Here is an 11,964-nt window from a genome sequence, read left to right as displayed (position 1 = left end):
TTGGAACAGACGGGGTTGAAACGGCTCAGAAGAGGCAGGGGAAGCGAGGGGACCCTCCCCCGTCCAGCCGCACAGGAGCTGGTAGTGAAAGGACCTCAAAGTCCCCTCTCCGCGGCCACGCACGGTGACCCTGGCACATTCTCAACACAGTTGTGGGTTCCGAACGTGTCCGGATGTATTAAGTGATTCCTGAAGCTGTCACGTGCAACAGCCTCTTTAGTCTTGTAACTGGTCTGGTTCTAGAATAAATAAGTGTGCTGGGCCGGGTGTACAGTGATTCCAAACAGTTTAATGTAATTCCAAGACAAAGTGTGATTACATTTCTACACATATACAATATGCATATGTGAGTTTACAAATTGTAATTAATAACTCGTTTCACCTCAGAGACCGAAAAAATGATCAAAAAGAAACTGTGAGTAACAAGCTATAACATAGTTCACCACGACAGGACCCCCTCTCACCCTACAGTTAGTAATATTACAATTAAAATAACTATATTCTTCTATAATTTTTTTTCTGTTAAAATCATCTCATAAATTTACAATGCTATTATTAGTTTCCAAGACTAATATAAATTCACTCCATTTTTCTACAACGAAAATGATTATTAATTTAGAAGCACACGACGTCATGATGAAAAACACAAGCATTTTAGTAGCAAGGACTTGATCAGTTTAAGAATTATTTTTCTTGTAAAACATTCTAAAGCCAAGTAAAATATCCATTCTTATAACATACCTATAATATGAGACTAAGGAGTAGGTTACATAGAGGTCTACAACACATTGGTTTGTCTTTAAAAAAAAAAAGTAGACATTTATAAATAAAGAAGAAAGGAGGGACGATTCACGTAGGAAAAAGAGGTACACGAGAAAATACTGTTGCACGCAATAATTTTCACAAAGGTTAACGTGGATGAACACTTTTTATTACAGAAACCGTACAGTGAAGGAACACAACAGACCGGGGCTTTCACAGGGTTATCGAGCTGAGATGACCTGGTGGAGAAAGATCGAGACGAGATGACCGTGGGGAGGGGGCCGCGTCCCTTGGACGGGTGACCGAGCATCACCAGGCCTCCTCTTCCCTGTTCTCATTCTGGGGAGTGAGTCTTTCTATCCAGAGTGTCCTAAATTCAGGGGCAGTTGAAAGGTAAACATTTCTACAGATCGGTTCTCTTTCCATCCTGATGGATGCCATTTTTGGAAACGTGATCTACCATCAGAGGCGGCAGCTCAATACATGTGGTCAAAGCAAAACGGGATGGAAAATTCCAGTCATTCTGACTTATGGCCTCCCCCACTCATCTATGCCCTTGATGCTGGCGACCCACAGGGAGCAGCGGCCGCCTTCGGGGCCACCCACCTAGGGGCTGGCGCCACGCCTCAGGCCTGGGTCCGGAACGTGCAGCCTGGGGCCATCTGCGGCCCCGTCTAGTGTGCCAGACGCTGACTCTGACTTCCAAAAGCTCCTCTTCCTTCTCATCCATAAAGCTATACTTCTCCTATCCGCAATTTGGTTTGATATATATATACACAAACATATATATCAACATCTATATCTATACAGTGACTCTACTAAACTAGAAATTCTGTTGCCCCAAAGTGTGACTTCCTGGTCTACTTCATTTGGTTAAACAGATACGCACACAGAGGGTGAGGAGATGCTTTGGGGGCCGAAGTGATTGTGCCCTGGAGAAGCCACGGAAGAAAGTTTAAGTGAGCAGTAATGTAAGTGAGGGGAGGGAGAGGGTGGGGGGGAACCACGTGACGTGGAGGCAGCGCCCACGGGGATGTTCGCCTGGAAGGGAGCAGGGGTGAGTGGGGCGGGGGATGCTTTAGGTTCCATTCAGAAGTCACAGGAAGCTACAAAGGATGGGCATGGTCAAGTCACTTCTCACTTCCCAAGTTCTGCCTTATATAACCTGAGCCAAACTATTAAAATTAACAACGATAATAACAATAATAATAATGTCGATTGCCCCTTTAACCAAGCAGGCGAAGATATCGAACAGGGAGGCAAGACCACCACTCACAAGGCCAAGTGGGCCCTCCTTCCTGGCTCTCGAGAGCTTCCTGGGAATCCTGGGTGCCTGGGTGTCGGGCTGTGGGGACAGCGGGGCAGAGGCCGAGGTGGCCTTGGGGATAGTGGCCCAACACAAAGAGGCGGCGGCAGCTATGGGGGGGGATTCGTGTGGGGACCGGCCGAAAGGGAACGAGAACGATGGCCAAGCCCTTTTTCAGATACGGTATATTTACTTTTTTTTTAAAGCCAATTTTTATATCTCGTTTTAAAAAATATTGTTAAGCCCCAAAGACAGTGACATGAAATTCATTTGGTTAGTTAAAAGCAAAGAGGAGAACCAACGAGAGGAAAGCGGGAGTATAATTAGGAGGGGGACAAGAGGAAAAATATTTTACAGTAATACTTCTAACAAAAAATCGTAATAAAAACATACTATCAACAGAGTTCACAGGAAAAAAGCAAATGCGTTAAAAAAAAACAAAAAAAACCCGCCACACAAACAGGTCCCTGGGCCCAGGTGTTTCGCAGTTTTCAAGGTCTTATCTGCTAAAGGGATAAGATCACAGCAGACCCTCCTCACAACAGAAACCAAAACAGGAGCCCAAACTCTGGAGGAACCTGCATCTTCCAGTCCGTTCCTGCAGGACACCGGGGCCCTGGCTCCCAAGTGTCTCTCTTGCCCTTACAAGTACGAGCTTGGCTCTGACGGGTCTCAGTGGCCCCCCACTGCCTCGGTTCCCCAGCCCCCCTCTTCCTGCTCAGTCAGCCACATTTACGACCTCTAGGAATCAAGGTCCTCCCCCTGCTACGCCCCAGTCCCACTGACCTAGGCTTCAAATCCAAGTTTGACACAGAGTAGAAAGTAAACATCCTTTTGCATTTATTTTGTTTTAAAGGAGAAAAAGAAGAAATGACAGCAGATATATCGAAAAACAACCAGTGACTGTGGGTATAGGGGTGTGTGACTCTCCCCTGCAAAACACCGACCTAAACATCGCCAGGGGGCCCAGAAACGGCGGCTGTACCCTCGGGCCACCTGAATCCCAGTGTCTCCTACTGCCTAGTGACCGGAAGTCAGTGGATCAATCAATAAGTTAAACATTCAAAATAAGACAAAATCGACGAACCAGGTATCTGTTCTCTCTGCCTCTTACAAGCTATCAAAGAGACGGCCTTGAAGACAAGTGTTGATACAACGTGGCCCAAGGGCTTCGCATCTGGCCCAGGCTGCAGACATCACCTGGAAACCCTTCCACATTCTCTCACGTTCACGTGGAGACCATGACACGGAGGGAAATGCTCGTGTTGGGCTACACGACACAACGCAGTGGGTAGAACACACCTGCCTTGGGGGGAAGTGGCCTCCAACTAAAGAAGCCATCACTGGGGTTTGAAGATGTCAGTTATAAACAGAAATTTTTGTTAAAAAGTACCAGTTTAAATGTAAACTATAAAACACTTTAACTATAAAATGTAGCCAGAAATATGCTTAAGTATCCACAGTCAATTATTTAGTTCACGCACTGAAAATGTGATTCTCTTGATATCTTAGAAGGCTAACAGCATTTTACAGTAGCTAAAAACATATATACTTGACGTGTGCATTGGGATATCACACTGGATTACAACACGCAAGAATACCCTCTTCCTTGGTTTAATTTTTGTTGTAAGGATCAGCGATTTCAGAATTTACTTAAGCAACAAAGACCGGGGTGTGTGCATTAATCATTTTCAGCCCACACAGAGTTCATTCTGTTAGACCCCACGATCGAGCTGGCTACATGATTTCAAAAAAAGGCTAAAACCAGGATGAATGCCCACATTTGAGGTAATTATTGCCATTAGGTCACAGTTTGTGTAAGATAATGTATCTAAAACCTTCTTTAAAAAAATCTTTAGGAGTTCTGTCAGAATTCTAGAACACCTATTGAAACCAACCAGGATCTCAAATTCTGATTAGTTGGGTTTGCTTCCAATGGAGTTAAAGTTCTAGAAGACCCTAGAACTTGTGTAAACTACCTAAGAATTTAGGCAAACAAGCCTAGAGCCAGGCAATCAAGACGTTTTTAAAATAAAAAAGGAACCGAAAAACCCACCCCAAACAACCGAGATGTTTCATAGCAAATAAAGAGTTTTTCTAAAAAATTAAAAAAGTTCTAAAGCATTTCTAAATCCTGTCACCTTTCAACCGAGATAAAAATGCTTCTGTATTACTATTAATCTCCTACTTGGGCAAGAGACTCACCTTCCTACGTCCTCGGGGTCGGCTGGTTTTCCTCGGTTTATACAACCGTTGCTTCCCATTTCTTCGAGAAGGCTATCTCAGAGAAAAATTACTTTTGTTTCCCTTTCTAAAAGTCATCTTGTCTTTCCCCTTCTTCTTCCTTCTTCTTCTTCTTCTTCTTCTTCTTTTTTTTTACACAAAGGAAAAAGTTCCTGGACACCAGACCCACACACGGTATTTACAAATTTGGTGTGAATCCCGCATCTGGTTCTACCCAGAGCTGAACAGCGGATCGATTACAGAGACCGGAGTTGTCATATTTAATCAGTGCAGTAAAAAATAGCATTTTGAAAAAAATATATACCTTTAGTATTGCCTTTCTAGAATTAACTATAAGCAAGAAAAAAACTATTTTTTTTTTTTAAAGAAGCAAAGAACAGTTTTTTTTCTTCACTCTCCGAGGAGTCTGTTGTAGCAGCACTACTAAAGCTAGCTGGTCCACTGGAATCTAAAATGAATTCTACCACGAAGCGAAAGAAACTCTCCTACGATTTTCTCTCAAAGTCAAACTAATGCCGCCCCTTCTGCGTGCATCCGACTCAGGACGCGCTCTCCAAGCAGACCTACTGCGTTCCACGCGCGGGCAGGGATGGCGCGGGGCGACGTCCCTTCGTCCCTTTGGGGCCCTTCTCTGCACTTACACACGGGAGAGGCCGAGGCTACGGCTGCGAGCTCGGTTCTGGGCAGGCCCAGCTTGAAAGCCTGGCCCCCTGACTAGCCGTCTGACCCTGGGTGGGTTCCCAGCCCTCCGCGCCAGCTGCCTCGTCTGTAGAGACTGATATTGCTGATTTCATAGGGTTATGATGAAGAGTAAATTAAACGAGATCACCAGTGAGCAATTTTTAGCACAGTGTTTGGCACACAGTCGATGGGAATATCGTTACACGGTTCTTCAGAAATAGGAGGCCGTGCGTTGCCGTTAATTAAAAAAGAGAAATAAAATCATATCTCAGTAAAGGCCTCATTAACAAAAACGTCACTAGAAATGTGGAGATTTTGGACCACTGTTGTACTCTCTTTCCTTATACACATGCTACTTTTAAGAGTGTCAGCTTCCTCGTCAGAAGTGGGGGTGTTGCAAATGGGGTGACTGTGAGGCTGCCCTGGCACAGGGCTTGGCGTGGGGCCCGGCAGATTGAAAACATTCAACGAATGCTGGCTATCACTTACTAGGGACATTGTGAGTCTTGACGCATAAGAGACAGTCAACGTAACGTCCTAACGCAGGGTCTGAGATTGGATGCTCTCGAAGGCCCGTGGGAGTCGAGCTGGGGGCATTGGCACGATCCCTCTGCTACCGGTATTCTGAGAAAGTGTGCCCTGCTGGAGGTCCCCTCTTTGTAAACACCCACGGAGTCTGAGGAGCAGGGATCACCTGGATCTGGCTCTCCTGAGCTTCTGGAAGCTGCAAGAATGTGAGAAGCCTCTGCCGCGCTGGGTTACTCTACTGAGCAGCGGCACCAAAGCCGCTGAAAGGTTCCTATTGCATTTAAATGTCATTTCACCATCTTCGATTCTCTAGTAGCCCAACCGAGATTTCACAGAGTCTGGTCTGTGCAGATTCGAAGTGGGAAAGTACTGACGCCCCGAGCCCAGCCCCAGCGTGCATCTCGCCCCAACGCAGCCGAACCTCCCGGCAGAAGGTCAGCTTTGGTCCCACGCGGGGGAACACGAGGTTGGCTAAGCTCACGGATTTGTGCGGTGCCTCCAAGTCTGATAGCAGCAGTGTTAGTGTGACCAGTCTCCACTTCTCTTGAAAGATAAGTACAGTTTTGAAATAAATGCAAAAAAACCAAACCAAACCAAACCCCCCCCAAAAAAACCAGAAGTCGAGATAAAGAGGAAAGAGAAAGACAAATGGAATTGATCACTCACGATGTCATTATTGCCCAGAAAGGAAAGAGAGGAATGCCATTTTGTCCATATTCGGAGGTGTCTTTGAGAAGGGTTCTTTGGCTAAAGAAAGGGACAGTTCTACCTTCCTTTCCGATTTGGTACAGACATCTCTGGCCTGCTCACTTTTGGGGGTTCCTCATCTGAAGTCTGTACGACACACCAGCAAGAAAAAACACAGACAGGGCGAGAAGCATGCCAAGTCACCAGGGCTGGAATGTTTGGTGGCAAACTTGCTGACGCTGGCGTTGTGAGGTCCCGGGCTAGGCTTGCGGAAGGAATCCTTGCCTCTCTGTTGAATTCTCTCTGCTACTTGTGGGTGCCTGGTTATTTTCTTCTGTTTCCTGTCCTAGCAGTAACTGGGCAGGCCAGCAAGAGCCCCACAACCCACCGGAGCCCCAGGATCAGACAGAGAATCTGGGATGACAGCTGGGGCCAGCCCGGGGGTGCGGCTCTGTCATCAACCACAGCCCTTCAGCAACGGCTCCTTAAGCCTCCTCATCTCCTTCCTCCCGTTTCCAAGAAAGTCTGCTCCACTCACGCACACTCACGACCCAAATCCTCCACCGCAAGCTTGTTCAAAAATGAGTGTTTGCAATTCCCGAGGTCTGGTCGAGGGAAATTAGCCCGTGAGCACCGGTGCTAACCTCACCTTCCCTTCCTTACATCCAACAATCTGGTGTCTGGGCGGGTTGAGTGTTCCAGGGTGAAGAGGACAAGGCCAGCTGGCTCCCACAGCCTGCAAGCCACTCAGCCGCCAGGAAGGCCAGAATGCAAGTCCAGTCCAGAGACAACCGTCGGTTTGCCCCAAGCCTTCGTTTCCTTCTGAATCCCATCAGCCACATACTCCACTTCACAGCAGTAACTGGCGTCAAGCCTCAGCCTCCCACCTCTGGCCACCTGCTCGCCCCTCCCCTTGGAAACAGCTAAAACATCATGAAAGAGGCCCTGAGCGCAGAGACACGGGCGCAAACGCCCACATGGGGCAGCAAGGACCCGCTGAGCAGAAGCACATGGACCTGTGGTTCCCAGGCTCCAACTGCACGGTTGACCTGGGCCTGCTTCTTCTTTTTTCTTCTTCTTTTTTTTTAACCTCTTCCCCTCTTCCTCTAACGTTGTTTCTTCAGCAGAGGAAAGAGCCGATTAAAGAACAGATGCTGCTCTAGGTCACCTGGGGTCTATAAAAGGACTAGGTTCGCATCCCTCTACTGGAGAGCTTGGTCCTAGGGAAGGGCAGCCTTTTATTCATCAGAGTCGGGGGGTGGGATGGGAGAACCCAGTGAGTCAAAGGAGCTCACGCAGAGGCCGGCCTCTCCCACTGGGGGCTTCCGGTGCCACAGCCCTGTGCTTGGGGCTGTAAGAGGAAAGCGGGTGGGGACCGGGGGTGGGGTGTGTGCACTAATGTTTGCCGAGCGTCTGTGGGACTGGACACTGCCGGACGCCTCGCTCTGTGAGCAAAGCCGCTCATTTCAACCCTTTCCTCACCGGGCCTGTAGCTTCTGGGTCTGGTGGGTGGCGTACGGACACCTCAAACTGATTTAAAAAGCCCACCACACACAGTGCAGTGCACGAGGGATGCCGCTGGGGACAGTGGGGATGGCCACGAGGCCCCGCTGTGCCCCAGGCTGGCCAGTGATTTCAAGCGGGGGTGTGGAGCGCAGTGTCGGGGGGGGGCCTCTAGGCTTTGTCAATGTCCTCTGGCCTCCTACCATCCCCCCATCTTTCTCGGACTCCCAGACACGTCCCTAGAGCTGCATGCCGAGAAGACGCACGGTGGGGTACGCGGGGGGCACGCGGGGGAGCAGGCAGTGCGGTGAGCGAGGGAGAAGCAAGGCCTAAGTTTCCCAGGGGAAGGCGGCGCCCGCCTGGCACCCTCACATCGGCTCGTTACACCCGGTGGCTTCAAGGAAGGGCCAACCGCCTCTGCCACAGCCCCGCTGCCCCGACGGGAAAAGAGAGGGCGTTTGGGAGAGGGGCTGGGTCAGCACTGGGCAAGCGCTGGGCAGAGGGTTTTTTGCTTGTTTGTTTTTTGCTTTCCAGGTAAATAGCAGATGTGAGGCAGGCCACGGATCTAGCTGGCAGACTTCAGAAGCAAGGAGAGCACAGGAAGCGAGAGAGAAGGCCACGGCCGGGGGGTTCAGCCCACGAGACGCTTCCTCAGATCCCCTCCCAGGACTCGAGTCTAGAAACACACACTACTGATGGGGACCGTGTTGTCAAGGGCCTGATCTGGCCTGGACAGGAAAAGGCCTCCAAACTTCGGTTCTGTGGTGAACCTTTTTGACAGCTCTTTGTGGAACAGAGATGACAGAATTTTCCTAATTCCTGGTCTTTCCTTCTTTTTTTTTTTTTCTGTCTGACAAAACTGGACATCTGTATGTCCCTCCTGTCTACTCACATACTCACAGATATAATAAGTTTAAATATTAAAGAGAAAACACAAAGATACATGGAATAAGTGTGCATTTCAAACCCCAACTAAAATATCAACAGGATGATAACAATGATAATAATTACAATGGCAATAACCAAAATAATTAGTACAATAATATTATCTTTATGAGCAGCACGGAACTTTCATTCCTGATCTGGAAGAAAAGGAAAACATGTCAGGTGAAAGAGTCAGACTTTCAACTTAGTAGACGAAATCATTTTCTTTAAAATGGAAGGCTGTGTTGTCTCTTCCCGTAAAAAATCAGATGTAGAAAGGGCTGGAAGTGAACTGTGCGAGGGGATCCGGGATGCTACCCAGTAAGGCAAATGCAGGCTGGGCCGCAGCCGAGACCTGCGGAACTGGGCGGGGGACCAGGGGGGCTCTGGCTCCCGTGTCCTGCAGACCTGGCTCCCCCGCCCTCTCTGACCCGGCCACGTTCCCGCTTCTGGAGAGAGACCACAGAACGACGGCCCTTGCCCACTTCTGGAGACCACAGATCGTGGCTGCAGGAGGAGCGTCTCGTCCTGCGGGTGCCCAGGTGTGCCCAGGTGTGCCCCGCCTTTAGTGGGTCACGGTGTCCTTCCTTCCAGCCTAAGGCCTGGACTAAGCTGGTTCCAGTTTGGGGACCGATTTTTTTGTAAGGTAAGTAGAACTTATGGTCGGGGAAGGGACATTTCCAGAGTTATTTCACATTTCACAGCTAAGAGCTAAGGAAACGGTTTGGCTTCCTCATTGAATTAGGTCAGATACCACTATAAAAACACCTTTCACAGTAGATCGTTAAGGGGGGCTGCAGAGTGAGGAAGGGAGGCGGAGGATGGGGGTGGACTGCCGACACTGGGGACCCCTCGTTGCACCTTGGACACTTGGCTTTGCGGTCACTTAGGAACCCAGCATCGAGCATCAGACAAGCAGGACCACCACCTTTTGAAGGCCTATGGTCAGACAGTCTCCCACCGTTCACGTGTGTAAGCATAACTTGCTGTGAACCCCATCCCCAGCAGGTTCGAAGCCTGAGGAAACTTCCAGAACGTATCAAAGGTGCAAGAGGGCGAAGGGCTCATTTCTTTGGAAACATAACGGGCAGCGGGAGTGTTTTCCAAGGTGCAGTGTGAGACCCCCGGTCACCCTCGTAAATGTCCCGCCCACCTTCCGCCCGCCAGAGCCCTCGAAAAGCAAAACCGTCTGTCGTGGGGAGACCTGGGTAACATGAGGGAAGACTCAGCAGCGAACGGGGTGACGGCTGTTTACAGACGGGCGTGTCTGGCGAGACAGAGCGAAACACAGCCGGGCAGCCAGAGGAGCCGGCGGGGCATCTGAGAACTCGGGCGGCGGCCCGGACCCTCGCTCCAGCCCGCAGACGGCGACAGGAAGGGTGCGCCGGGCCTGGAGGCTAAAGGTGGCCTCCTCTCCTCCATCCCTGCCACATTGGGAAGGAGGCAGCTGTCTGGCAAAAACAGAGGGGACCTCTGGTCCCACCAACGGCAGAGCCGGCCGCACGGGTAGGACTTGGGGCAGGGTGGGGTGAGGGCGTGGGGTGGCAAGTCTTTTTTGCTCTGTCTCCATATAAAAGTCAACGAACACCATCACCTCTCAACTTCGGCGGGCTCTCCCAGCCCTGCCGGTGCCCTGACACCCCTCTGCTAGTAAACAGCCCGAGAACGACAACTGGTATTGAAATAAAATTAAAATTAAAAAAAAAAAAAAAAAAAAGAAAAAAAGGAAAGACCAGAGTAAAACGTTGCAACAGCAGAAAAGACGAGCTGCGATGCTCTGACTCGCCTCCGTCAGCTCCTCGGACGTGAACCCTCACGCGTCTGTCGTCGGTAAGGCACTAGGACGGAATGATGTCAGGTCGAGACCGCGGGGGCCGTGACGGCCGCGTGCCCGGGGACACACGGGAAGGGCGGCGGCCGCGCTCACACCCACACGTGCTCGCTCACGCTCGCTCACGCTCACACGCCTGGACCACCACATTGGTTACATGCCTATGTTATATCGCTTTTTTTTTTTTGTGCAATTACACTGAGGAATAGTCTATTGGTATCATTGGAGTTGAACACAAAGCAGAAAACAAGGGTGTAGAGTGCTACATTCCACTAGGGTGTCGGCGACCGCTGCCCTACGCTATGTGACTAGGGACTGATTCAAAGAGAAAATAAATCTTCAGAAAAGAAAAAAAAAAAAACCCTAAAGTTTGCAACACACATTATTAATGACATCTGAGGAGTAACATTGCTTAGGGATTTATCCAGAGTGCTCAGAAAGAGAAAATGTGCCCTCTCCTGGGGGGAGGCGGTCTTCCTTCAGCCTGGCCACCCCCTACCGGTCTCGAGTGAGCCAGAACTGGGCTTTGCCCACCCCAGACCAACCCCCAAATATCAGCCTCCCCAGGTCATGGCCTGAACTTCCAGAGGGCTGCTGACCCTTTAGAGTTCTGGAAAAATCCCTAATTCTCATGTTCAATAATTAAAAATCTATTGGATTTCCATAGCAGGTGTCCCCTGACAGCAAATTCTTAAATGTCACTTGCTGCCATATGAAAATAATCTTTTGAAAAGTTCATAAAGTTCTTCAAAAACTGGGGCCCCCCACTTCCAGAATCTTCCATCACATTCTTCTTCTCCTTCCCCGTTTGGTGCAGAATGGGTTCATGAACTGTGTTTTTTTTGTTGTTGTTACTGACGTTTTCTTTTTTTTTCCTTTTTCTTTTTTAAAATAAAAAGCATAGATTCCCCCTTCCTGAATCCCTTCATTTTTAAAATGTCCTCTTCTCTGCTCTAAGTCCTCCCACTTCCTAGTTCAAGTTTCGTTTGCGTCCCGTCCCAGCCCTGCCCGGCCCCCTCCCCTGCCCCGTTTGCATTGTTTCTGTGCGGCATCTTCAGTATGAAAAGCCCGGCTCCCACCAAGGTCCCTCCTCCTCTCCCCGTCCCCGCAGCCACGCCCCTCGCCCCCCCTCCAGTGTTTATATGTAAGGGTACTGGTTGACCTTGGCGGGGCTCAGTGGGTATCCAGTGTAGACGGTGGAGGCTGGCGAGGCGCTGATGTACGTCTGGTGGGCAAACTGGGCCGGATACTGACTCGGGTGGATGGTGGGCGAGGGCAGCACCCTGGGGCCCATGCTCACGGGCACCTGGTGGACGATGCTGGCCGGGTAGGCAGTGTGCTGCACGGTGTGACGTGCCGAGCCCTGGGAGGCCACCAGGTGGGCCACAGTGCCGGTGGAGCCCAGGGCTGCGGGCGCTGTGTAGGTGTAGAGGTGGGGCTGGGTGGGGAGGTGGGCGGCGGCGGCGGCGGCGGCCAGGTGGGGGTGCACAGTGCCGTG

General features: G+C 50.0%; 1 protein-coding gene across 1 annotated transcript in view; it reads right to left on the bottom strand.

Annotated features, from left to right (window-relative positions):
* Positions 1–269: 269 nt before the first annotated feature.
* The window catches only part of LOC102881116 (homeodomain-interacting protein kinase 2), a 65,844-nt gene continuing 54,149 nt past the window's right edge, over positions 270–11,964 (bottom strand). Inside the window, exon 13 of the mRNA XM_025045848.1 lies at positions 270–11,963. Coding sequence (XP_024901616.1) covers positions 11,605–11,963 — 359 coding nt within the window. The 3' untranslated portion in view covers positions 270–11,604. The remainder of the gene's footprint in view (position 11,964) is intronic.

The sequence above is a fragment of the Pteropus alecto genome, unplaced genomic scaffold, assembly GCF_000325575.1.
Source record: "Pteropus alecto unplaced genomic scaffold, ASM32557v1 scaffold22, whole genome shotgun sequence".
NCBI lineage: Eukaryota > Metazoa > Chordata > Mammalia > Chiroptera > Pteropodidae > Pteropus > Pteropus alecto.
This window is presented reverse-complemented; position numbering and strand designations above follow the sequence as displayed.